At 40.9% G+C, this 26972-nt stretch overlaps 4 protein-coding genes across 5 annotated transcripts; 2 read left to right on the top strand and 2 right to left on the bottom strand.

Moving 5' to 3' along the window:
* Window positions 1–174: 174 nt before the first annotated feature.
* mrps31 (mitochondrial ribosomal protein S31) lies at window positions 175–7738 on the bottom strand. The gene is made up of 8 exons (XM_036524717.1): window positions 7574–7738; window positions 6708–7016; window positions 5757–5909; window positions 5172–5318; window positions 4845–4921; window positions 3327–3470; window positions 1593–3187; window positions 175–354 (listed from the first exon to the last, which is right to left on the bottom strand). The coding sequence occupies exons 1-7, from the start codon at window positions 7687–7689 to the stop codon at window positions 2952–2954; spliced, it is 1182 nt and encodes a 393-aa protein (XP_036380610.1). The 5' UTR covers window positions 7690–7738; the 3' UTR covers window positions 175–354; window positions 1593–2951.
* An 848-nt stretch (window positions 7739–8586) lies between these two features.
* Window positions 8587–14033, top strand: slc25a15b (solute carrier family 25 member 15b). Of its 2 annotated transcripts, none has more exons than XM_036524904.1 (7): window positions 8587–8745; window positions 10013–10146; window positions 10739–10997; window positions 11541–11678; window positions 12200–12375; window positions 12541–12699; window positions 12833–14033. In XM_036524904.1, exons 2-7 carry the CDS (start codon window positions 10092–10094, stop codon window positions 12952–12954), a joined length of 909 nt encoding a protein of 302 aa, XP_036380797.1. In that variant the 5' UTR covers window positions 8587–8745; window positions 10013–10091; the 3' UTR covers window positions 12955–14033. The 2 variants fall into 2 exon arrangements, with proteins under 2 accessions (XP_036380797.1, XP_036380796.1); XM_036524903.1 differs by having other exon boundaries at window positions 10010–10146.
* A 1335-nt stretch (window positions 14034–15368) lies between these two features.
* Window positions 15369–17426, bottom strand: si:ch211-137i24.10 (uncharacterized protein LOC565274 homolog). Its single transcript, XM_036525467.1, has 5 exons — window positions 17063–17426; window positions 16796–16861; window positions 16133–16278; window positions 15841–16027; window positions 15369–15514 (listed from the first exon to the last, which is right to left on the bottom strand). Exons 1-5 carry the CDS (start codon window positions 17255–17257, stop codon window positions 15506–15508), a joined length of 603 nt encoding a protein of 200 aa, XP_036381360.1. The 5' UTR covers window positions 17258–17426; the 3' UTR covers window positions 15369–15505.
* Window positions 17427–22375: 4949 nt separating this feature from the next.
* On the top strand, window positions 22376–26569 carry LOC118775133 (mannose-P-dolichol utilization defect 1 protein-like). The gene is made up of 7 exons (XM_036524873.1): window positions 22376–22482; window positions 23476–23541; window positions 23925–24057; window positions 24662–24747; window positions 24985–25103; window positions 25932–26039; window positions 26306–26569. Exons 1-7 carry the CDS (start codon window positions 22386–22388, stop codon window positions 26426–26428), a joined length of 732 nt encoding a protein of 243 aa, XP_036380766.1. The 5' UTR covers window positions 22376–22385; the 3' UTR covers window positions 26429–26569.
* Window positions 26570–26972: the final 403 nt, after the last annotated feature.

Below are 26972 nucleotides of genomic sequence, written 5' to 3'. Positions count from 1 at the left end.
TTTAACGCTACAAAAACAGATACATAAAAAAACAGTACTGAAAAGACTAAGTTGAATGATATCTAAGTTTCTTTCATGATTTATTTTTATTACTAAAAGAAAGACAGGTGTCACTGTTTGCAATTTGCATAACCGGATGTTGGAAAATCTTGACCAGTAGTCATGGTATAACCAAAGGGCTGTCCGCTGTCACACCTAGTCTGTCAGGTCAGTTGCCACAGTGTCTTGGGTGGGGGGGCTCTATCCAGGTTTCAGAACACAAAGACAATGTGTGGAGTCCTGTGCTGTGGCTGTATCTCACAGCACGTGCCAGGATTCCTTCCAACCTGGACAACCCTGCTGCGGCCATCCTTTCTGCAGAACAAATCATGAGATCAAACAGACTGGCTACCAGTCTCACCTTTATACAAACTTGTTCTTTTTCTCGAGCTTAGGAGATTTCTTAGAAAATGTATCAAATACAGTTACATTTGTTTTCACTCTACCTGGGAAAGAACAGTAGAGCTAAAGAGTCACTTGTGAGAAATATTTTTTTCTTATTCAGTGAACATGTTTTGTCTGCTTGTTTTTAAGATTACCATTCTCAGCACAAAAAGCAAATAACTTTGATCCCTACCAACCGTCACCACACCTGTAACCAATGCTATGTGATGTGCTATTTCTGTTTTTGGGCTCACCAGACAGTGAACAGGTCTGGATAAAAGTGGACGAGACTGATGTTATTCAGTCATATGAAAGTGATCGAGCTCTTGTTACAGTTAGGAGAGATTGCTTAAGCATACTGCTTAACCTAAGCAAATACAGAGATGTTTAGACTGCCTTGTGTGCAGCATTAATGTGTCATAAGTAATATCCACACCTGTGTTAATTACTCAGCTCTTAAAATAAACTTGCATGCACACAAATCATGATATACCTCTGCCACAAGTCACATTACTGTTGTCACTTGTGTGTTTATATGTGTAACATGTAAATTAAAACTTCAATCAAAAGAGTTTAGCAGGAAAGGTTGCGCTTGCCATTATTACCATACACACTGTATTCATGGGAACTTTGTGGACAATACTGCCTCCTTGTGGTCTGAGTGTATTAGTTATGTATATGTATGAGTTTTTGGGCAAAGAGATAGACAAGTGTGGAGTTTCAATCAGGCCCTGGATATGGTTTGAACCAACATTCCTTGGACATGTTACATGAATGGTGAGCAGAATGGAAATCTAAGATGAATGCAGGAGCAGACTTTTTTTTATGTCAATTTTATGGCTATGTAAATCCCGATTAGACTATTAGTATTAGATATACATTTAATGTTTTCTATATAGCATTGCCATGTCTAAACCAGGACGTTTAATTCAGTTACAACAGATACATTTAACTATGACGTATGGCTTTCTTAGTTTAGCAACAAGTGCTCAATTCTAACTAAAAACTCAATAAAAAATTACACTTGCAAAATTCAAAGATTATAAGCATGTAAATGTTTAAAGTCCACTGTCTGACCATTTTTGAATAAAACTGTCTGAAGCTGACTAATTCATTGTGTACTTTCTTTAGATTACTTCAGAAACAGAGATAATCTGATCAAGACTGACCTTGAGTAGTGGGATCCTACTGTTGGTCCATCCAAATGACAGCTGGCAAGGGTATTTCTACAGGTGCAAAATGTAACATGTTCTCTAAAGAACACAAGCTCATGCTGTAATCAGAATCCCTTTAAGAGATAAGAGCAACACATGACCAATGCTGATGAAGAGGGCCAGGCGCCAACCCCATTTCATTGAATAGGCATTCAATCACAAACAACTTTTTTCTCCATTACATCCTGAACATGGTGTTCCATTCAGCTAAGTGCGTTTTCATAAAACAGACTTGGACTTAATCAACCCCAACCCCCATTTCCTGTTGAAAGTACATTACAGTAAACACTGAACACTCCATTTATGCTCTTACACAATTGTGCATCAGCTGCATCTCATGTGAATTCTCCTCTCTTCATAACCTGGAGAAATGCACAACCTGTCACAGTGCCAGAATAGGAAACAAAATTATTTTACCTGTTTAGAGATAAATACAGAGCGAGAAACCTTTTCAACCACTTCACACTGTTTTAGGTTTCTGCCATTTCATTGAAAATGGTGTGTTTCTCCTTTTCATAGCTGTATTGTTATCACCAGTGATGGCCTTTTGTTCCATAAGGCCTTCCCTCAAAAAGTGATCGTGTAAATGCCAAATGGGAATGATAGGAAATGGCCAAAATATTTTTGACTAGCAATTAATCAAATTTTGCAAAAGTACTCCATTCCTTTGTGCCCACACATGGATGTCATAACTCAAAATGCAATATTTAATTAACAGTAGGTTCAGAAGGTGAAAATGCTCTCTCACAGGCTAATTGCTAGCATATGACCTCATCACATACAGCATAGCCTCTGCTGTAATAGTTAATGGCACCGACCATTTGTTGAGGCCATGCAATCTTTCTGCTTGAAATGAGTCATAGCCTAATTTCAGAGCCAAGGCAATATTTAAGGTTGCTATCATGGGCGATTATAAAAATATCACATTAAGTCTCCAAAAAGCACTTAAAAGAAAAAGCAAATGTCTATCATCACAGTGCAGCCAACTTTACTGGAAGTGTAGTTCCAAAAACTCCTGAAAATGAAATAACATGGTTTTACTTATACTTATAATAATGTAAAAAGCTGGAAACTCTTACACCTGTTTAAATACATGTATTTTTCTTATATACTCAGTCCATTTGCAAGATGACTGCTGTAACCAGGATGTAAGACTTTCTAGAAGAAGGGCATTCGTTGGATCAGTACACTTCTCTGGAGTCCAACAGAAATGCTGTTACAGTGGAAATGGGTTAGTCAACAGAGGTGCAGGTAAGACCTGCAGGTAGAATGCATGTAAATGCAATTTTGAATGAGGAAGAGACTCCACGCTGGTCAGTTCAGGTAGACCTCTGCCTCTCTGAGGACATCCTCCTTCTGCTGGAAGTATTCCCGGAACCATGCGATATGCTCCTCTTTCTGCCGCACAGTCAGGTGAGGGTTCTTGACAAGACCTGCCACCACCAGCTCCATGAAGTGCCGCACAGGTCCCTGCCGGGGGAAACCCTCCTCCAGGTGCTTCTCCAGGAAGACGTGCTCATGGAAGGGCACGCTGGCCTCCTCCTCCAGACCTGAAAGAGCACAAAGGGGTGGTTGAAAGATGATGACAGGAAATAGAGAAAGGAAGGGCGAGGAGAGTGTAAACAGGGGTAGAGGGATGACTTCTCAGTACCACAAACTGTATTTTCAAAACACTGCACCAGAACTCACCACCTTCATTGTTGATTGGATACTGCCACAGCTTTCCCTCCTTAGTCCACTGGATCATCTCCTCAAAGCCATTTCGGGGAAGGTGACGCGTTGCCTGAGCTATCTGATTGGCCATTTCCAGGTCCCATAGGGTGAGGGAAAAGCCTGTAAAACATGAGATCAGAAGACCAGATTGGTCATAAGGACAGAAACTCTGACAGACAGAATGAATTTGGACTGACTTTTGAATTGTCACCAAGTGTAATGCCTATAAAGGCTACTCTAACTGGTGTTGGGGGGGGGGAGAAGATGACGCATAAAGAATGGCCCTAGACACTATTATAAGTCTTTACTCTGCAAAGTGACAAAAATCACTGCCAGTTATGAAGCAACAATCAAAGGCTAGATTCAAGGAAACAACCTCACACACCCTAGCACATGCTTCACATTGAGCTGTTCCATGTTCAAAATGTACCAATATGAATGTTGGCAAAGTCATGTCCATTGTTATCTGAGATGTTGCAAACTACCTTTAATCTCCTTAGTCACCTGACATACTCTCTCCAAGGGTACAACTGTAGCACCCCAGTGGGGAATTGAATCAACAACCTTTTGGTTATGAGCCCTGCTCCTTATCAGTATGCTACCATGGCACTTCTACCCTTGGTGCTGTACAGTTATACACCTGTTTTCTTTGTACATATTCATCTAATTATTTCCATTCACATAAAGTATTGTAGAGGACTGTGTAGTAATCCTATTAACATTTCATATTATGGACAGAGGACGGCAGTGTAGCATAGTGGTTAAGGAGCAGGACTCGTAACCGAAAGGTTGCCGGTTCGATCCCCGCTGGGACACTGCTGCTGTACCCTTGGGCAAGGTACTTAACCCACAATTTCCTCAGTAAATATCCAGCTGTATAAATGGATAACATTGTAAAGAACTGTAACCTATGTAAGTCGCTTTGGATAAAAGCGTCTGCTAAATGAATAAATGTAAATAATTGCAATATATCATCAACGGCTGTGTGGAAATACTGCGGAATTGTGGATGCATGGACCGGAGGTATTGCGTTTGCATGGAGCCCAGATTGCCTGTCAACTTCCCATCATGTCTTCTGTGCTTTAAGAATTGCAAATAATAGACTTTCTTGTGCGTTATCTCAACATCCTGAGGTTTCATTTTGCATGTATGCTAAGATGACTTGACAAGTGTATACGTGTCAATTACCCAGCCACAAGGTTAACTGCAAGCTAAGTGGCTACACTGGAATGGCCATGGAGCAACGATATTCTCAAAATTTAATCTGACATTATTGACAGATTTGGAATGTAAATACATTTTAATGTCAAATCTGTTTAACAGCAAAATCCACTTCCCCTCAATCCCCTCAATCCACTTCCCCACTGGGCCACAAGGCCTCCCGCAAAGGAGGCCTTGTGGCCCAGTGCGGGGAAGGGTGGGAGGCAACTGCATCTTGATTGGCCAGTTACAGGGCATTTTACACAGTGATAAATAAATTCACACAAAAATTACCCGTGACAGTGTCAGGTTCATCAGTCTCACTGACCGGAGAGAAAATGTTAAGCCTTTTCCCCAAAAACAGGCCCTTCCTGAAAACCAAGAAGGAGATCAGATTATTTAGGCAGAAACTAAACAAAAAGACCTCAAATAAAATATTAAACAATATTTGCTATAGGACATGTTCACAATAAAGAGTGCTAAACAGGTTGGCAAACTGATTTAAAGGATTTAAAATGAAAATATATAAAGTATCCACAATATCTGCACTTTATTCTTGGATGCATGGATTCCAAGCTGATTGAGGTCTACACAAAACGTGAACAAGGGTCAAATAATTACCTTCTACGAACTCCATCAAGCTCACTGGTCACACTCCTGTCATGGATAAATCCCTGTCCATCTTCATCAAAGCGAATCTGATTGGCTGGTTTGGCATTTTGTCTGGCGTTAGGTTGCCTTCCCACCTTCATGTCTGCAATAATGCTCCTATAAATGACAACAACATCAGCTGTCAGACATATGCTTCAGTCACTGTCACTGTTAAATACACCATACCTTCTTACTAACCTATAAGTCACTTCAAATCTGCACTAGCAAAATGAATACATACAAATGTCATGTATGTAATGTTACAGGGAGTGTACCATCCACTGGGGGTGGAACGATGTTAATATAGTGTGCTGTAGATAATAATCATGATGCAATGCATAGTGGTAATGCCCAAACACTTGAGAAAAACAAATATTTACAGGGTATGTGGGGGAGCACCATAACTCTCGGTGTATATTGGATCTGAATGAATTGCCAGCATGGACTATGCATGCATGCCCGTCATTCAAATCGAGTTTGAGTTTCAGGTCATTGTTCAAATCAGACCATAGGTGGTAGTCATACTCACTGCAGTCACCTGTGGGCCACACTCACCCTATGCTCCTTCCGTCTCCCTTCTTCTGGGCCTCAGAGATGGTTTCATGTCTTCTCAGCTGCTGCAGGAGCTCCGACTCAGCCTGGCTGCTGTTGGGCATGGAGGAGGCTGCCGCTGAGGCTGCAGCAACAAGCTCAGGATTCAGACCCTCACTGCATCACAGAAACAAACTGAGCTCAGTGCCCTAGCCCATCAGCAGCGCAGAGAAGGTGCTGCCCGTAGACTGCAAGGGTCTTGTATCTGCAAAGTCTACATCTGCAAACTTCTAAACTGCTCAAACAATGACAGCATCATTCAATGACAGCACCACTGTTATATTTGGGTGAGACTGAATCAACTCTGTGATACTGGAGAGGATCATATGGTTTAAATATAAACTTACATACACATATGGGCTTTGTAACAACTCACTTTCTAATCACTAACAACCACATCTCCAGCAAACTGCTATAACAATGGTTCCTTTTCCACTTCCCAACAGGGACATACTGATTAACCGTTCATTCCCATCTGAGAAATATATCACCTTTTGCTTTTATCTTTCCCGTTTCACATTTTCTTTATGTGCTGGGGGAGGACCGTGCAGAATATGTCATCAACATCTCACTCTGCTCATCACAGATTCTCTAAGACCAGAGTTTTTCTTTTACTTGTTGCTTAACCTTCAGTTTTCAGAGATGTGGACCATCTCAACTTCAATAACTCCTGTGAAGATGTTTTGTATAACTGGTTAATCCTTTGAAGATTACCATATATTCCTGAAATTCAAATTTTCCAGAACATGCAAGAGGAATATCTTCTATGTATGCAAAATGATACATGCATCGATTAAAAAAACATATGAAATAACCCTGAAGCAATTATGCGATGTTCCCAGACTCCCCTCCCCACGAACACCAAAAAATATGCAATTTAAATTGTTCATTCGCAAATGAAGGATCACAATAAACCTTTGAGGAGGTGATCCTTCAGTGGCCTTCTGGAACATGCTAATAGTGCTCTCCATCACCACAGGGGCCGGCCGCGATGCTGGTGCCTTGCTTTTCTGCAGCTTCAAGGCCTGAAACTTCTTCTTGCTGGTCACCTCCACTTTCATGGCCCCGAGGAGGTCCAGAAGACTCTCCTTTCCTGATTTTTTAGGTTCAGTCTCTCTCTCTTCATCCCTCTTTTCTTCTTTGGGTGGCTCAGGCCCATCTTTGATTTCACTGGAAACAGCTGCACTGGTGCTCAAGGCCCTGTGCCTCCTTGGGATTGCAGTTCTATGAGACAGACAACAGCTAATGCTTATTAAACATTGTTGGCAGTAAATATGAGGACCTGGTACAGTTTTAGGTTCTTTTTAAAGATACACTTTGCGTCTCCACTGTCATCAACAATTTTGTGCATGCCTACAATTAGACAACTTTATCATTCTCTACATGATTTATGTGTTAATTCATGACCAAATGAATTCAATCACAGTCCCGTGATCTGTCCAATTATCATTTATAAGAACTTAACGTCAACAGTTCGGTTTACCCTTGACACTGGTAGCCAGCTGGTTTAATTAGCTAACTGCTAGCCAACACCTGCGTCCACATTAAGATGAGAATATGACGATTTCCAAAGCTAACAAGCTATCTAAACAACTACAAAATGGACTGCTATATACCGCATACAGCTGTATTCCAGCTTATATCTAAAGCGCAACGTTATCACAAAGAAGTCGCTAGTTTTCTGGTACTGAGATGCTAACTAGCAAGCTATGTACCTGTTAGGAATGTTAGCCAGCTAACGTTATTATCTTATGGAGACGGCAGAAGAATTTTGCTCTCACCTGGAAATGGGAAGAGTGAATGTTTCGTTATTTTTCGGAATTAAAAAAGAGACGTTTTGAAAACAAACACCAGGGTTTCGACCCTGGGGTATCAACGGTAATAGTCTTCTGTACATTCCTGGCCCTCACAAAACACTTCAATGTCGCAGGGGCACGCGTTTCCATTCCCCGTAACAATACTTCGAAACGTTCCGACGGGGAAACTTTGATATACAAATAGTTCCGGGGTTGCACAAGGTGGCTCAAAGTGGGTATGATAATGTTTAATTTAAAAACTATTTTAGAAAATTTAAAACTAGCCTGTAGAGAAATGTTTCTAAATGTAATAGGTCCAAGTATTTCACATTTCAACATATAGAAATATCCCATTCTAAAACTGATGGCTCTATGTATTTGTATCTAATTTATGACTGTCTTTATGTACCTCAAAACAAACGTTATCTTTAGTGCACTCATAACGGACCATATTGTAATTTGAAGACAGAAATATTTTTTTTAAAAAATCAATAATGAATAATGAACATGTGAACTGTTAATTCACGTCTCATCTGAATACCTTCTTGCACAAATGTAAATTTTTAATTATTTTTTAATTATTTTTTTTTTTAATTTTGTAAATTTGGAGAAGAGTGATGTCTGTCTTATCTCTACCTGAAATAAACGCATTTACGTCATATTTGGACAACATAAGTTGTTGGAAAGTGGAACATCTGAATTCCTTTGAACGTTGTCGTTTTTTAATCAAGCCTCGAATGATCTGTGACAATAACATGCAAATGGAGGACATTTTTCATTCCATCAGTTAATGAGACATGTTTTATCTTAAACAGCAATACTTCAAATAGAAAACACTTTTAATCCATGTTATTACAGATTAATTAGTCTATTACCGCAGATATTTTTACTGAACAATGAACACTACTAGCGCTAAGGCAGTGGTGTGACCCTGCCTGCTGCTAGAGACAAACTGAGATGAGTCTGTACGGTCCCAAAGCCGAGGATGTAAACGTTGTCATAGAGTACCAGCATCACATAGGCAGTTAGCTAGCGAACACGCTAGCTAACGTTGGGTAGGGCTAGTTATTCCGAATGATGGCAATGCTACCATACTAGTCTTATTCTGCGCTCGAATTAGCGTATCCATACACTGTACACTGGGGTTAAGATAACAGGTAAGTAAATATTATTAATTATTTTGCCACCTACCTGCGAGCTATATGATGATGAGGAAGCTAGCTAAGATAGCTAACTACTTATTCTCTAAAATTGCGTAAGAGTAACCTGATACTAGCGAGGAAATTGTATATTTTAATACAGTGTTCGCGAATATCTTTCTATTCCTAGTCATGTAGTTTGCCGGAACCTTTTGATTGATTCGTAAAATATGACCACTACCACATGTGCAGCTGTTCAGGGGCTCAAGCAGTCAAGGGGAGCCAAAGATTTTAAAGAACGCGGTTTTAAAGGCTGGGGAGCGGTGGGTCAAAATTCCTTAGTATCTATAGCTAAGTTACATAAGTACCGGTGGCGCGCTTTTCACCTTAAGAGTGCAAAGAATACACTTTGCATGTCTAAGAATGAGCTAAAATATGGCAGTAGCTGTCGCGGCAATCGTTTCTTCATAAATTAACAAACTAGCTGGTTACTTAATTCAGCTAGCCCTACGGCTACGAGCACCGCGTGGTGTGTCCTTGCCTGGGTGTGATGTCGTTAGACAGCTGACACACTGAATTCTCTGTCGTGTGCTGTGCTTTTGAACTTTACAACACTGGCAAGAGTAGCTGCTACTTGAAAGGAGACATGAAATATATCTAAATAAGATGTCTGATCACTTGGCTATTTAAAAAAAATTAAGACCACGAAAGGGGAACAGGATGGGTGTTAAGGAATGTTTATTGTGGCCCAAAGGGTTATCCGTTCAGGTCCCGGATCCTTAAGCGAGTCTCACTGCATGTATTGCTTTAGATAGCTGATAACAGTTACTGCAAGTATAAACGTGTGCAACCTCGTAAGCACTTGTAAATAGTGTAGGTACATTTTTAATGTTACGTTTTCTTCTTACTCATTTGAACAAAGCTGTGGCCTAAGCATAGATCGTTGGCGTTACTAATGGTAAGGTCCTCCCGGAAAAACTAGTTTTGCATGCAAGGGGATGTGCCCAGATGAAGATTCCCCCATTTGCCTTAACAATTTGAATATGCAACCAAGACTTATACCGACGTAAGAAACAATGGATCAATGGATCCTAGATATGGTCTTTTTAAAGATTACAGTCCTGCATTGACTGCCCTAAATTGGTTTGTAGTGAAATATATGAGTCATAAAGTAATGCACTATATCAGTATGTACTTCCTCAACAGGCATATTGCTGTATGGAGAACCAACAACAACCGTTTTTTACACATTTGTACATCTGTTCTGTGCACTCCCCTACAGCAGTTCAGCACTGTGAATGAGCTGAAGGAGGAGAGGGTAAGCAACCAGGATTCCACAGGAAAAATTTCCTGCCCTCATCAACATGGCTCCACACCCAGTAGTGCAGGCTGCCATTGACCTCTCTGCTGGAGCCATAGGTAATATGCCCGTTGTCTTTTCATCACAATTTTTAAACCTTTTTTGAGGCTTACATTTTCATTAAAGATAAAATGAAATGTGAAGTTGTCTGTGTTGGGAGGACCTGCTCAACTCGCATGCCTGAACAGGCAGAATTTTGCTTTCAGTGGCAGTGTAAACGTAACTGCAAGGTGTCTATTGTTCCCAGGCCTCAGCTGCCCTGTTAGGGCATTGCTGAGGCCAGCAGTTATTCCAGCTGTCTGTTTTTGTGCTTAGTGAATGGGCACACAGGCAGCATCATGGTTCATTTCATGTCATTAGCCTAGTGTGTGTGACCCTGATAATCAGAACTGAATAAGAAAATGAGGAAAAGAAGATAATAGTAAGGCTGTATGTTACCACTGATGGCTGTTTAACTGCGTGCCTGCTTTTTCTTGTTTACTTGTCAATGTCAATTTGAAGAAATCCACTGATTTCTTACAGAATGGCAGGGTGGTAATGTGTGATTGAATCCCTGTGGAACCAGCCTATGACAGCTGCAGAGCACTTTACAGGTCCCCTGTATTCTTTATACCTTTTCCTTCTGGTGTCACTTCTCCTGCAATCCTGTAGGAGGCACTGCCTGTGTGATCAGCGGCCAGCCCCTGGACACCGCCAAGGTGAAAATGCAGACCTTCCCCTCACTGTACCGGGGTTTCGTGCACTGCTTCATTTCCACCTACAGGCAGGAGGGGCTGCGGGGCCTGTACCAGGGCACCACGCCTGCGCTGGTGGCCAACATAGCCGAGAACTCTGTGCTCTTCATGAGCTATGGCTTCTGCCAGGAGGTGGTACGCATTGTCTCCAGGGTGCCCAGTGGGGCTGCGCTAAGGTGAGGGCCTCCCGGCATGGCACTGCGCATGGCAATATGCCAGCAACCTTATTCGCTCACTCTGACAGACAGCTGTTTTCAGACTCACTTTGCCAAGAAACGAAATAAGCATTTCCAAGAAAAGAATCGTGAGCTGTCTCACAGGTCCAGACAACGTATTCTCTTCAGAAGCCGTACATCTTACTTGTCTAAACAGGATGTGAGTTTACATATAACAATGCTCAGCCCCCATCAGCACAGAAACAACTTCTGTGTAGATCTTATAGTTCCAGTACACTTACATTGTGCTCCACTGTAGGGGGAACTGGTATTAGTATGAATGTATAGTGTTTTCTGATGTATTCAAAATGGAAATCTTCTCCTGTCCAGACTCTGAGAATTGTGTGATTACTATTTTACTCCTCTGTCACTAGCAGTTGCATGGTTTTTGTCATGTATCTTCTTGAAGCATTTATAATAATCTTTTATTTCCAAAAGTGTTTTTTTTTTAAGTTTCACGCAGAAGACGTGTCATCTGGCCCCCTTTTTTCTTCCTTTTGACAGTGACATGCAGAAAGCATGTGCAGGATCAGTAGCGTCCATCTTCTCTTCGCTGGTACTGTGCCCCACGGAGCTGGTCAAGTGCCGCCTACAGGCTATGCATGAGATGGAGGCATCAGGCAAGATTGCCAGTGGGCAAAAGTGAGTGTGACAGAAAAAAAATAATTTTACAAAGCGGAGTAGAGAGAAAAGAGATTCCTCATTTTTCATCTCGAAGGTGCTTATACAATATTAACAGATTTTGTTTTGGGAGCTGCATACTTGCTTAGATGATATTACACTTTTTTTGCTCAGTAGAGACCCTTATACCACTGCTCACAATTTTCACACCATCCATTTATACAACTACAGGAGCAATTCAGATGGAGCACCTTGCTTCAAGGCAGACCAGCAGTGCCTGAGATGAGGTTTCAATCTGCAGCATTCTGGTTATAAATCTAGTTCCTAAACCTCTATGGTACACTGCTTCCCCTGTTGCTGCTTCTGATCCTCTGGTCCTTTTTTCATTGAAAAACATGTTGCACAGCAATCATTTATTCTTTACTTAGTTGGCCAAGTTCTAGGCGCTATGTTTTACCACACAGTTAGACATCTGATACAAGAGTTTAAATGTTTGCTTTTTCCCAGTGCCGTGATCCACTTTTGTCTACCCCCCTCAACAGTACAGTGTGGTCAGTGGTGAGGACAGTGATGCGGAACGACGGTCCACTGGGTTTCTTCCAAGGATTGACCACCACCATTGCCAGGGAGGTGCCTGGTTACTTCTGCTTCTTTGGTGCCTACGAGCTCAGCCGCTCTGCCTTTTCAGAGTATATGGGCAAGAGCAAGGATGACATAGGTACCAGTCTTACCACAAGTGTTTCAAATGCCCACCCCTATCCTTCAGACTTTTAGCCAAAAATATTTAACTAAAAACTGAATGCATTTTTTTTTTTTTGCTGGGAAGGATTTAAAATTGAGCTCCTTTGCATTTAGCTATAATGTACATGTGTCTGTGTCACAGGAGTGGTCCCAACCATGTTCAGTGGGGGCTTCGGGGGTGCGTGCCTGTGGCTGGTGGTCTACCCCATGGACTGCGTCAAGTCCCGAATCCAAGTGCTCTCTATGACGGGACGACAGGCGGGCTTCCTCAAGACCTTTATGGGCATCATGCGCACTGAAGGTGAAGAAGAGACATACAAGAGATATGTCAACTTGTGGAGTATATGGTGGAATACACTGACACAAGTGGCACATCCAGTGACCTGAAGAGCACTTACCTCTCCCCATTCTCATTTCTCCATTCTTTCGCACAGGTGTGAAAGCGCTGTACTCAGGGCTCACCCCCACCATGATCCGGACTTTCCCAGCCAATGGGGCGCTCTTCTTGGCCTACGAGGCCAGCCGCAAGATGATGATGAAGCAGTTCGACAGCTGATCTGCTCCTGCTGCTTTTCTCTCTCTTCTTCCCAGGTGTTCCATCCTGACCTTATACCCTCCTCCACCCCAACCCCCAAAACCTTTCCCCTGTACCCCCGTGCACACTATGGAAGTCATTTTTAACAAGTTTATTTATTATTGTGTTGTACAATTGACTTCTTTGTGGGCTTGTCCCTGGATTTGGGAGTCTGGGTCCTCTGTTCCTCTAGTTCAGAAACCAAAAAGCAATGTTCATCAGGTCATTCGTTTTAGAATTGAGCTGCCTTGTAGAAACAAAGTTTGCAAACTTAATATTGTGTATTGCAGCACTATTCTGTAAAGGTGAGTCTCTACTCTCAACTCTCGTCTATAGTAGTAGCCAGTCAGTATGAGCAACTAGAAATTTCGGAAGAGGTATACATTTTTGAAAGAAAAACCTGACATTTTGGATTGTGTTTTTACTTGTACTGGCAGCAATGCATTCACAAAAAAACTTAAACAACTCTCCAGTCACAGAAGCTTTAAGAATCCACATGGAGTGCCAGATAAGATGTTGATATTGATATTGCTGTTGCCAAGGTGAATGCGGGGAACACTGCAGTGGTAGTAGTCATTGGCTCCTGCATTGACCAGACTGTGTTAATGTGTTTCAGGTAAACACACAGCAACTTCACTCACTCCTCAGTCAAATTCACTCATACTATACATAGCAAATATCAGCATTGTTACAGTTTCTGAAATGTGATTGATAGTATCAAAACCTTGCTTCTTAGCTATATATATTTCACTTGAGCCTTTACCAGATATAATTCTTAGACAATGAAACACTCCTTTCTGAAATGGACGGTGGGTAGCAGGGTAACATTGTAGTCCAGTGTTTATAATTTTACTGCTTCCCCATTGTCATAGTTCAATAGGGGTTTTCACCAACATTTTTATTGTGTTGATGAAGAGCAGTCAGGTGGCTTGATTAGAGATGTAACCATAAATCTAAGTAGGAAATTATTAGGTTTATCTGGATAACTGAAGTAGCATTTTAAATGAGGGATATTAGGTGAATTTAGGGCTTATGTGCTGTCTCTGTCACAAACACTTGAAAAAACACTACATTGCATATTATTTTTTACAGATGTATTTTATTTCTTAAAGATTCATCTATCAAAACATATAGCATGTAGACTTGAACAGTATTCTTAAATTATGAAGTGATATGACCTGTTTATCAAAAATATCACCTTTTATCCAAAATATGTCATATGTGATTTATTGATCATTTTTGTGTTGTTATTATGAATTGTGTCAAAATACTTGAATCTTTCTCTTTTGGGATGACCTTTCCTAAGATGATGAGACAGATTAGGTTACTCCGTATCTGATCCATAGTTGCAAATGTGTCTATTATGTTGAGTGTTTTGTCTACAAATATAATAAATGATGTCTGTTCTCATTTCAATGGTTTTCTGACATCTGGAGTCCATCTCTACTTACTGTTTCTAAAATAACCAAAAAGAGCAAAAGTTTGAGTGTCAGACTGCACCTCTGTAGGTCATCAGTTCTGTACATGTGTACTGTTAGATTGGCATCAGGATCTCTCCAGGCATGTATTTAGGTTACTCTCAAATCACTGTCACAGCTTATTTTTCACATCGGCAGTGAGTCCAATGCTATTGGATTATACAAACATGACAATATGAAAACAGACTTCAGGATTCTCAGTGGCAATGCCCTTTTATATGATATTAGTTACTTTTAATACAATTTTGACTGATGGAGACTTCAGACTGCTTTTAACTGACTGAATGATTTGCCAAACCCCATAGACTGGGCATCTCTGAGTTTGAGTGACTTTTAAATAGTCTTTCATTGTACACATTGAAAACAAGTGATGCCAAAATTCTCTACATGTTTTATTTTTTTAGAAATACATTGTCACAGTAATAAAAAAATTCAAAGAGACTGTTTCCAAGACAGAGAGGGAGACTGTATTCATATACTTAAAACACATTTGTATCATTGTATAATTTTGCATTCAAAAGCATAGTAAAGGTGCCCAACATTTACTTGAATGTTATTGTCATAGTTGCCTGTCCAAGCATCATTTGCTTTTCATTTTAAGCATGTGTACTTAAGAGAAATATATATAAGGAAATATATAATGGTATTGCAAATCATCAGAGCTGTAAGGCAGGGGTGTCCAAACCTCTCCTGGAGGGCCACTTGTCCTGCATGTTTTAGATCTCTCCCTGCTCCAACACAGCTGATTCAAATGATCAACTCGTTATGAACTCCTGAAGCTGCTGAATAACAAACTGATTATTTGAATCAGCTGTGTTGGAGCAGAGAGAGATCCAAAACATGCAGGACAAGTGGCCCTCCAGGAGAGGTTTGGACACCCCTGCTGAAAGGGAAAAGAAATGTGTGCATATGAGCGTGTGAAGGTACTTCTGTCCTTCTCCACTAGGTGGCACAAGGTGGTCCATTAGCAGTTTGAAGCAGTTTGTTTCATGGAGTGTGATCATAGAGTCCTGCTACTCAGAATGGCGGGCTAGAGCCAAAGAGCTTGCTGGAACTTAAACAGGCTGTAGGAAGAGAAGACAACAGACACCCATTTATTGCCTTTGCACAAGATTCTGAACATGCTAGCAGAAGGATCATATTGGAAGAATAAAGAATTAAGTCTACTACACAGTGATCAAAGTACTCACAGGAGTACATTTTTTACACACTCACATTTAAAATATTGCCAGTAATAATGCTATGCAGTTCATAACATTGTTGCTGCCTCAATTTCATGTGAACTTCTTTTAACAAGTATTTAATGGATTTGTGACATTTTACTCACATTACCTTGTGATTTTTCTGAATACACCTTTTTTCTAAAGTAGTCTTACAGCTTTTATTTTACCCCTTTGTCTCTGCAGGTTCCACAGAGGCAGCCAAACAGCCCGTTGACCATCTGGAAGGCACAGAGAATGAGCTCCAGGCTGCTGACTACCAACAGTATGGAGAACAGGGCCAGGTTAAACTCCACCACATTCTCAGGCTTCTTGCAAATAGACCAGAGGTTCGAGTCAGAGAGGTAGCTCTCCTCCCTAATGCAGACATAGGATAAAAGAGGGTGCATGTGTCAGTTTGTGTGGGCGCATGCATTGATCATTCAGGGGTGTCATTTTCAGTCTCCTACTGGGATCCCTTACCTGTCTGTGAAAGGTGTTGTCCATATAGGAAGGAGCTCCGGAAAAATCATACAGGTGGGACCATGCACCAGACCCAGTATTGCCACGATGAAACTGTAGAGGGCGCCTGCTACTCCAACTGCTGCAAAGGCAATTGACAAGAACATCTGCAGAGAAATGATGACAGACAGATAGACATCATTATCATCATCAGGCAGCAGTGCGGACAGATCGAAAATCTGGACACTTGCAAAAAAAGTGATGCCTAAGGGATGGCTGTTGTGCGTGTGTGTCTGACTTGGATTTCTCTCATAAATTTGCAGATCACTTCAAGAGCTACAGACCTTTCAACAACAACAAAAAATCCAGTAAACTAAAAATTCAGCCTGTGAGAATATACTGTATCATATTCACGTTTACATCAACAGCGTTATTCATATTCATAACATTTACATGATCTCATTCTCATTCCTTTAAGCAATTGTGTGATGAATGAGAGTGAAGTGAAAATTCAGTCAGGAATATTCTTGATGTCCTTGCTGTGTATGCCCTTCACCGAATTAAGTTACTTTGTTTTTGCTTGCTTTTAACTCATGGGTTAAGATGTTCTTCTGTAATTTTGACAAATAGTGAGACTGCAAACACCACAAACTGTTCCCCTTCCCCCTCCCTTAGTGGACTCACTCCACAGCGGTTGGCACAGCAGCCTTCCTTTCCTGTAAGGTGAATGTGGATAGCTGGGATCAGAACCTGAGAAGGAGAGAGACAGAAAGAGAATGAGAGGAGAATGAGGAGGAGATCGGCGGGCACTCTGTCTACTCGGTCTTCTCTCTGCTTAGGAAGTTTTACTTAGTCTCCCTCTAGTTACAGATATGTGCCTCTCCGCTGGAGTTTATCTGTGTGGATGTGGCAGGGCTCTGTGGAGAGGAATATGTGCAAGTTGAAACTTACCATGATGCCTCCTCCGATGACACCTCCCATGTACTTAACTTCCTGTGTGATACGATTGCCGAGCCCCTCACGTTCTTCCATTGCCCACTGGGTTTCCCAGTTAGGAAAGAACAGTATGATGTTGCAGATGATGGAAATGACTGCTAAAGGGTACAGCGTCACCCCAATGCACCTGGCACACTTTCCTGTACACATGCTTTCCCTCTTTCACAATTTTAGAAACGCTGCAAAAAAATTGGAGAAAAAACTCAGTTTGGAATGTAGATGTGTTGCTTGTTGTGCCGCTGATTTTCTAAAGGCAGAACCCTCTCAAGGCTTGAAGCCCAGTCTGTGAGTCCCCTCCAGCAAAATAACAGATCTGCTCTTCCCCTCTGTATCTCCTCTATATCTGCCCTTTGTCTCTGTTTCTCTGTCCACAGTATATCTTTGTTAAAGAGGAGGGGCGTAACTGACATACCCAGGGGTGTTGTCATAGGAGAGAAGTGAGGTGTAATAAAAATTTAACATTAATGTCTCCACATGTAAATATGGGACTGTCGAGCCCTTATCGGCAAGAAGCTGTGAAAATAAGGTTGTATAGTTTATTGCATTAATATACTGAAGAACCAAAATCATTGGGAACAGGTGATGTCAGAGAGAGATGTTGCACTTAAAGCAATGAGGATGATTGGGAGGGATTAATTTCATGTCCCCCGCAGTATGCAGCCTAAAAAGGGAGAAGTGCTTCCTGTGCCTCACCCACGGACATCGTTCTGTCCCTCGTGATTAGTGTGCAGGGGGTGGGCATTGGGGCTGGGGTGGAGTGGTTTGTGGGATCTAAAAGGTACTCGTGGAGGCTTGATGAACTTGGCCAGACAATAATGAATTCCCATTTCATTGTGTTGATTTGCATTCTATTCCGTAACACAGACCTAGCAGCTTAGACCAATCACACTGGATCCTCATCCTTTGTGCAGAGTGATGAAGCACATATGTGTACAGCATTCACCTCACTACTAAGCACTTAGGCATCAAGAATAAGAACTCAGGAGGGAAGACTTTAAGAGTTTGTACATGTCTGTGTGTGTGTGTGTGTGTGTGTGTTTGTTCGTTGGGTGGGGGTGGGGGTGGGGGTTATTAACAAATTCGCTTGAACTTTGGACTGTTATCTGTTTCTGTGGGTTGTACTGGACAATGATTCACTGACATTAGTGGGGAAATATAAATGCCCACAAATTACTCATGGAAAATGTGACATGGTTCAGGTGTAAGTTCAGGAGCTGAATTGGAGGTCTTTTTGTCTTTTTTATAAAGCAGAGAAATGTTGATAAAGTACAATAATGTGAACAATTTTACAATTTACTAGTTTGATTTTGCATTACATGCATGAAGAAGTACATTTAAAATTCTAACCCAAGGCTGCAATTCCACAAATGTTTAAAAGATACTTAACATTACAAGTATAATTTGTTTTTACATTTTAGTGCCAGTAGTAATATAATAAGATATAATTATATATTAAGCGTAAAGATTTCAGGGAAACTACACATAAGTGTAGTTTTGATACAAATGGTGTTTGTGTGGGATTTAACTGGAAACAAAGAAACAAAGGCTTCATGAATATTATATGAATATTGCTATACATGAATATTATATGAATATTGATTATATGAATATTGCTATATATGAATATTATATGAATATACATATATATATATATATATATATATATATATATATATATATATATATATATATATATAGTGAGCAATGTTCTCAATTTGTGTTTAAAATCTCTATCCATATTGTATTTTACATTACACTTTGCCTCTGTCTCTGACCACTCTGACTCATTCTAGTCATTCTGAGTGACAGGTGGAGAGGCAATGATATTTGGTCAGGTGTGTTCAGGACAATGATTAAATGCATGACTGTCTGGTGCAGTGTGGACACTGAACCAGTCCGTGGTATGAGTCACAAAATGGTACACAGTTTGACATTCCAATGCAATGGGTGTGTCTCAGCTTGCAAACTGAATACTCTCAACTGATGGGTAGCATGATCAATCGCATGCTGGGACCCTGTCTTAATCAGTAACTACCCACACACACACCAGCTCAACACAAGCTGATGGTATTCCCCTGTGAGGACAATGACCCTAGTGATATATTTGCTAGTGTCTGTCTAGTTTTATATAGTGCATTATCACCCCTATCTCCTCATTTAATTACTGCATGATTATCAGAGGTGCAATTGAATTCTGCTATTCTGCATAGTTATCAGTGTCCAAAAATGTAGGGTATACTAGTCTTTATCCTCCATTTTTTGTGGGCTCAACCAACTTACAGTTTGTGGGTGAAATGAAAGAATGAAAGGTGTACACATGATTAACAAATTTGAAAGAGGACAGACTGCTCTTGGTTTGTGAGGCATTCCCCTCATTATCGATCGCCTTTCACAGTCTGTTAAATCAACATATGACACTTTTATTACTCAGTACCTGGTACTGCCTTGGCCATAAACAAATATTGCCCAAGCAGCTTTTAACGTATGTGTTATCACTGTTCTCTCCCCCAAGGGCCTGTTGCTGTGTTAAGTGTTCTTCCACCACACAAAGTAAGTTCTGAGCTAACCACGAAAGCACTCTACAAAAATATCCACGATTAAGACTGTCATAAGCATGTCTACTGTGCCTGTCAGCACATACAGGGATAAAATGCATACAAACTATGTGTGTATTCGAGGTACTGGAGTTGACCAGGTGCACTGATACTGGGTCCAAAATACATAGAGCAATGAGAGAGTGAAGTAAAAGAACAATAATAAAATACATTTTATTTATATAGCACACAGTGAATTTTACACAATGTAGTCAAAGTGATTCACATGATTGATCAAACATTTCAAATAATTAATGAGCAAATTCAGTATAAATTAAATTAATACAGGATAAATAAAATAACAGAATGTATAAAATCCAATTACAGAACAGTGTAAATATATGAAAGTAGCTTAGCAATTTAAGATCCAAAAATGCTTACACTTAAGCCCATAAGACATTTTGATCATTTTAGGATCACATTTTAAAAGCACAAACATAAGAAAAATATCTGATATAATGAGGTATAGAGCTGCATAGTCTTAGGGTCTAAAAACTCACTGCAATCAGTTTGTTTAAGAACAGCAGAGAAGAGACTACAGTAGAATAAATTACTTGATACAAATGCATGCATCAGTCTCTCAGCACTGGGCTGTTGAGAAATGGTCTTATTTTGGATATATTCATCAGATTCAAAAATTTATGTTTATTGCATTTCAAATGTGAAGCTGGAGTCTACAATAACCCCTAGATTCCTTACTTCGTGTTTAACATTTAAGGCCAGTGGCCCTGGGTCTTGAGCAAATTTTATGCTTTTTATCCAATCGAATCTCTGATGTGTCTTGATTAAATTAGAGTAAATTATGACACATCCAAGCAAGTACATCTGCCAAGCATTCCAGTAAGGACCTGATACTATAGTTATCAGGTAACACAGAGATTCATAGCACCATGGTTGCAAATGATTCTGCCAAAGGGGAATATACAAAAAGAAGAGCAGCTGCCCAAGAAACAATCTCTGTGGGGCTCCACATGTAATATCAGCCTTCTCAAATGAATAGTCTGTCACACAAACTGATTTTTCCCTGTCAAATAGGACACAGGCCAGTTTAACAGAGGTCCAGACAGCATTATCAAAATTTTCAGATGGTGTATTAGAAGTGTGTGCTGTGCTCTATTGAAGCAACAGCCAAGTCTAACGGGACAAGGACAGATACTCTCTTCTACTCCACACATCGTTTACTACTTTGACTAATGCAATCTCACTGCTATCAATTTTGACAAAAAATACAGAAACTTTCAAGAATATTATTTTACAGAGAAATTCGTTAAGCTGTTTGATTTTTCTGAGGAAGATCAAACTTTGTATGGGCCTAAATTCACTTAGAACAATCAAAATTCTTAAGCAAAGGTTTTACAATGGCCGCTGTGGTGGAAAATTTTTTGACTAAGTGTATACCCCATATGTAAATTCTAAGCATTGCCAGTATATGTTAGTTTTTGATTTTAACCACTTTATTTTTACTATGCATAGATTTAATATGTTAACCTTAAACTTCTTGCTTTGTATAAATGTGAGTAAAAACTAAAAGGAAGGGTCAGAAGAGTACAGGAGACTGCAGGAGGGGTAAGCAGCTGTGAGATATCTGTATGCCAGGTGAGGCTTGTTAATTGGGGCATAGCTGGACGCTGTCCGAGCATTGCTTGGAGGATGGACCTTGAGTGTGGGATAGGAGAACAGGACTCTGGGAAGAGGGGCCCTTAAACAGGGATTCTTCATGGAATACAGCCAAGGCAGAACAGGCTAAGCAGGGACAATTATTTTTAAACATACACTAGGTATATGTTGCCTTGGAAATACTGGAAGGTAGCCAAAACAGGATTGATATTGTTTAATTATTTTTTTATATATCAGATATGAGTGGCCTTGGAGATAATGGTGTACAGCCAAGGCAGGATAATTATTTTTAATTAGACAGGTGTGATCTTGGAAACAATAGTATACAGAAAATGTGTTATGAAACTGAAGGAGGGGGTCTGAGTCTAAGCTCCAGGAGGAGCTAAGGGAATAAGCATAAAAAAAGGTGCATTTGGTGGAGTTTTTCAGAATGCTTGGGGAGAGTGAATGTCTGTGTCTGCGTGGACCAGCCCTGCTTACTGTATGTGATTTGCACACATATACAATAAACCAATTGCATCAGACTCTGAAGATTATTTTCTGTACTTATTTTCTTTGATTATTTTATAACATTGTTTAATTCAGAATTGTTACAGCACAAGTGTGGAGGGAGCCTCCAGTCCAGCTGGCCCAGACTGGGAGTGGTTCTCGACCACACCGCCTTCTGAGCCGGGGGGTTAAGATTCATTTAACAGAGAGAAATTTATTAGAGCTAAGACACCATCTGACAAACTTGCAAAACAACTTTAACAGTGAAAAGATAGGGGATTTCATTTCTAACACTGTTGTTCTTAGTAGACATGTCTCAATCTGCAAAAAGAATTCATATAATCTATTGGACAAAGTCAGGGTTGGTGCACGTTTGTATTGTTGTTGAAAAGCAGTTGTCTTTATCTGAAGTGTAACAAGTGTTTAGGAAAAAATGTTTAGGAGAAGTGATGCATTTAGATGCAATTTAAAGTTGTGCAAAAGAAGAAGAGAGTTATGGAACTTCGATAGTTTTCTAGATGAGTAGAGGGAGAACATTCCCTGTTGCACACGGTATGCCACGTCGGCATTGAGCGAAGATGGATGAAATGGACCCCTTGAAAGAATTTCTGTTAAAGTATTTTATGCCAGAAAAATGTTACGACGAGTTATTCCTCAACTTTAACTTCCTACACGGTGAAGTACTCAACCTCTCCACTGAAATAAATGACCAGGGGAAATTTATGGACAAAAATTTGCTATTAATCTTGTCTAGTAACGTACGGCTTTGTAATGCACTAAAAAACAAAATTTGATTTGCGCAATAAGGTCCGACAGCTAGGAGAGTCGCGTTCACGGGAATCAAATGTGCGCAGGATCCGTGCGTCTGATGTCGCGGTCACATATGAGTAGGTTGAAGAATTAGTCAGGTCCAAAACAATAAATTATAAGCTGTAGACCTCACCCTGAACAAGGACATCTGCTAAATAAATGAATCTTTGTAACTGGTTTTAAAACGGCAGTTTAAAAGGCATCTATCCTACAATGCTCTAACGTACTTACGTGATTTCTCTCGAACAAGGATCTGCCAATTTGATTTTGATTGTAGAGCAAAGCATATACCGCATGTGGTCAATAACAGCTACTTTCTGAGTAAGATTGAAGAGCAGTTACTGCCCGTGTTAATTTGACCGTCCTCACAGGCAGGGCAGCCCATGGCTTCATTGGGTCCTGTAGGTAACCCTCCTTACCGTTTTTTCCTCGCCAGTGTTTCAGAGAAAAAAGTCCAGTCTGGTCCAGCATACACTTCGTCAAGAAGGTTGCTTGCAGCTTATGGGCACAGACAGCAAACGTAGTGAATGGAATCATCTTGACAAAGAGTGTAATACAATTCACCTGATATGACTAACACCTGCAGAAGCAGCATATTAGCTCTGAACATTTGCCAGATGTTGAAGGTTCAGTGTTTTTGTATTCTTGGGTAAAGTGCATTCAGTACTTATGTTAATGAGTATTTACTGAACATGTCTTTTGTGTTGAATGTAAGCTATAAAAGTCTGCAAAGCAAACAATGGAATGCAATGTGCGTGCACCATATTATGCACTGTGGCAGTCATGGTTAGACAACTGTTATTAGCTGTTATTTAGGGCGATTGACAGGTTTTGACTCAGGGTCTCTCTGTCTCATAGTGCCATGTTTGAAGATTGTCTTGGGCAAAACGCTAGGTATCTGGATCTTGCTTGGCACAGTTCTGGGTGAGAAAAAACAGCTCTCTCTCTCTCTCCTCCTCTCCCCCTCCCTCCTCTGAGTGTACTTTTCTCATTTTGTTATTTGTTCTCTCCACCATCTATCTGCCTATGCCCCCTTCCATCCTTTCCATTTCTGCCTTCTTTCCTGCATTTATATCTAGAAGCACCTTCACCTTTTCTATTATTAGGAGTCCCTCCTCACTCTATCCTTGGATGTGAGTCTACCTCTGATCATCAGTGATGGTCCTCTGCAAGCAGTGACGTTGATGTTGAATATCTTAAAATAATGCATGCCTAATCCGAACATATTCGCTGTATTAAAGAAAGTGCATCCATATCTCTTTGTCTCTACAACATTGTCTCATCCACACCTTTTTATTGCTTCACAGTGAAACTGCCCCAGATCTATAAGCTGATGAGAGCCAAGAGTGCAGAGGGCCTGAGCTTCACCTCCATCCTGTTTGAGCTGTTCTCCATCACTGGCAGCATGGTCTTCTGCATCGCCCACAACTTTCCCATCGGGTACAGCTGGCAAATTCAATATGACCTCAGTGTGACCTTGACCACAGGTTGCATCACATTTACATTTACATTTACTCATTTAGCAGACGCTTTTATCCAAAGCGACTTACAATTCGAGGAATACATTCAAGCTACAGTATGAAAGGAGGCCTTGTAGTAGGCGCGAAGTGCTAAGGGAGCTGTAAGACAATGCAGACAGAAAGGTGAACTGATAAGTGCTATAAGATAAAGTGCAACAGAATAAGGTGAGGTCATCTCCAACATCTCCAGAATCCTTCTTCAAAAGTGTTGGTATCTCATCATGCAATGTACTGTATTTGAGCTTAAAAATGTGTAGCGAAGGGTGAGAGCAGTCACCCCACCCGGCCTTGAACCCAGGTCGCGCATACTCAACCGTAGTGACGGCACTCCGTCACAAAATGAAAATGCTAGTGCCTCAATGCTTTTTGCAGCAATGAGTAGCTTAATTGAGTGGGTCCCAGTGGAAAATGTTTGAAAAATACTGGTCTAATGGTGTGTGTGTGTGTGTGGCTGTGTGGCTGTGTGTGGCTGTGTGGGTCCATGCCTGTCTTTGTATTTGTCTTTGTCTGTCTATTTTGGACAGTGCCTGGGGTGAGACTCTCTTCATTGTGATCCAGACACTGATCATTGGCTTCCTCATCCAGCATTTTGGAGGAAATACCGTAAGAGGTGTGACCTTTCCCCTTCCCCTCTGAGTGTTTATATCAGCCCCCCACTTCCTCACTGAGGTCCACGATTTGCACAAGACCTGTATGACCATTTCCTAATTACTCTTGTTTTACTGTCCCAACAGTTAGAGATACTGTTAATAAATATGTGAACTGAGCCAATGAAAGTGGCTGTAGTCCAATCATAGTGTTTAATTTGAAATTTGGCTTACAGTGTGATCCTGTTTGTTTGCTGTAGGTGTGGGGTTCCTCGCAGTCTACTGCTGCCTGGTGTCTCTACTCATCTCTCCCCTGACTCCCATGTCAGTTGTCATGATGATTCATGCCTCAAATATGCCTGCTGCCATCGTGGGCCAGGTATGGGTTTGAAAGGGGATGATAATGATTAGAGGTGTAACAATGCACTCAGCTCTCGGTTTGATTCAATACACTATAGTGGGTTTGTGGTTCAATACTGTCACAATATTTTGAACAACATTTTATTGGAAACAATTTATGTCTGAACAAGATTCATTATTTATTCCCAAGACATAAAAGTGCAAAACAATGTTTTTTTATATATACATTTTTAAAAAAAAAATAGAAACATAATTTATTGTTTTAAGTGCAAATTATGTCATCTCGTTACAAAGATTTCTAAAATAAATGAAAAGTTCAGCCTTTAAAAGCAGATGCACATTCAGACTGTTTTCCAGTGCAAGCTATAAAGTATGGTTAAACAAGATTGAGCAAATTTACCTGTTTATTGTACCCTCTGTAGAGATTAGTAGCATAATAATAAGGAACAGATTGCAGCTGATACCGCGAAATATATTTCAGTTCCTTGATGCATGTTGTCATGTTTTTGTATCACAATGTATCCTTTCATGTACATAATGTGGTGTCATCCAATGCTCAGTGATAGAAGCAATGCCATGATTCATAGGCTTCAATGCTGCAATGGAGGAGAACAACATGAAGTGTTTTTAATAATTAGGGGGTGTTTGGTAAATGGTAAAAACTGGGTCGTTTTAGAGCTTTGGTTACATTGTGGTCTTGTTGGGGTGTTAATAAATGATATCATACAGTTGTTAACAGTGTTCATTTAATGTTGCTATACGAACAGTATTCCATAGTCACCACCACAACAGAGCTATAACCACTGCTCCACTTAACTCATTTCAATTCCATTATGCGTTGTTCCAGCTCATCCAGGCAGGGACCAACTACCACAACGGTCACACTGGCCAGCTGTCAGCTATCTCGGTCTTCTTGCTACTTGCCGGTTCACTGGCTCGTGTTTTCTCTGTCCTGGTATGTAGCTTCAAGTGTGATCTGTCCAGTTTGTAACACATTTATCTACGTAACTGTCCTATAAACGTTCTCTTGCCCCAACTATACCACCTCTTATTCCCTCCTCACACAACATAATCACCCATGACTCTATCCTATCTCCTCCCAGTTTTGCAGGACCTCACGTAGCATGTTGCACCCCCTGCACCACCACCCCCCCCCCCCCCCTCCCCACCCCCCACCCCCTCCCACTCTACCTCACTGTCCTTCCTCCTCTGTCACTACAGGAGACTGGAGACTCCTTGATGACCTTGACCTGTATAATTGCCTCATGCTGCAATGGAATCATAGCAGGACAGGTCCTATGCTACTGGAACCGTGGCCCCGCTGCTAAGGAGAAGGAGGAGTAGATGGGAAGAATTTACTCACGCACAGACTCAGGACCCAACTCTTCTCGACGCAATGTGACGTAATCTCACCCACCCTCTCAGGGAAATAGATGGATGTTCACCCTAGCACCTGGCTTAGAGCGCCAGGGCCTCCAGCTGCCGCCCCCCTCTCTGGTGTCCTCATTGTCTTCCTTTTGGCTGCACAGACGTCTATAAGCTGGGTTTTTTCTGCCCCAGGTTCCTGCCCTCTGTCATTCCTGAAGTCATGCTTTGCAATTCCTTAGTGAACCAAGAAACTGATGTGTACTCAGTGTATGCCTGCCCCCTCTCTCCTGTATCACTCTTCTTTATCTTCACCATATCACTCTTTCCATCCTGCCATCTGGCCTTCCTCATTTGGAGCGCATGCATGTAATATGCACTGTCTGTGTCAGTCTGCTTGTGCAAGTCTTACTCTACCTTTAATCTATTCACGCTTATTTCACGACATTCTCCAGATTCCTGTACAGGCAACAGCTGCAGAGTTTATTTCTTATATTAAGTTAGTTAAACATTAATTAGCTCT

This window comes from Megalops cyprinoides, chromosome 3, assembly GCF_013368585.1.
Source record: "Megalops cyprinoides isolate fMegCyp1 chromosome 3, fMegCyp1.pri, whole genome shotgun sequence".
Classification (NCBI taxonomy): domain Eukaryota; kingdom Metazoa; phylum Chordata; class Actinopteri; order Elopiformes; family Megalopidae; genus Megalops; species Megalops cyprinoides.
The sequence above is the reverse complement of the archived record's forward strand: the minus strand, read 5'-3'. Positions and strand labels throughout refer to the sequence as shown.

Coding starts and splice junctions, on each gene's coding strand:
- mrps31 (XM_036524717.1), bottom strand. CDS start 7,689: ATGTACAGAAGACTATTACCGTTGATACCCCAGGGTCGAAACCCTGGT. Junction 7,017..7,573: donor TTCACTCTTCCCATTTCCAG/GTGAGAGCAAAA, acceptor TCTGTCTCATAG/AACTGCAATCCCAAGGAGGC. Junction 4,922..5,171: donor CTTGATGGAGTTCGTAGAAG/GTAATTATTTGA, acceptor CTTGGTTTTCAG/GAAGGGCCTGTTTTTGGGGA.
- slc25a15b (XM_036524904.1), top strand. CDS start 10,092: ATGGCTCCACACCCAGTAGTGCAGGCTGCCATTGACCTCTCTGCTGGA. Junction 10,147..10,738: donor CCTCTCTGCTGGAGCCATAG/GTAATATGCCCG, acceptor GCAATCCTGTAG/GAGGCACTGCCTGTGTGATC. Junction 12,376..12,540: donor CAAGAGCAAGGATGACATAG/GTACCAGTCTTA, acceptor TCTGTGTCACAG/GAGTGGTCCCAACCATGTTC.
- si:ch211-137i24.10 (XM_036525467.1), bottom strand. CDS start 17,257: ATGTGTACAGGAAAGTGTGCCAGGTGCATTGGGGTGACGCTGTACCCT. Junction 16,279..16,795: donor GCTGTGCCAACCGCTGTGGA/GTGAGTCCACTA, acceptor ATTTCTCTGCAG/ATGTTCTTGTCAATTGCCTT. Junction 16,028..16,132: donor ACAACACCTTTCACAGACAG/GTAAGGGATCCC, acceptor TGTCTGCATTAG/GGAGGAGAGCTACCTCTCTG.
- LOC118775133 (XM_036524873.1), top strand. CDS start 22,386: ATGGATGAAATGGACCCCTTGAAAGAATTTCTGTTAAAGTATTTTATG. Junction 24,058..24,661: donor GCCCACAACTTTCCCATCGG/GTACAGCTGGCA, acceptor TATTTTGGACAG/TGCCTGGGGTGAGACTCTCT. Junction 25,104..25,931: donor CTGCTGCCATCGTGGGCCAG/GTATGGGTTTGA, acceptor GCGTTGTTCCAG/CTCATCCAGGCAGGGACCAA.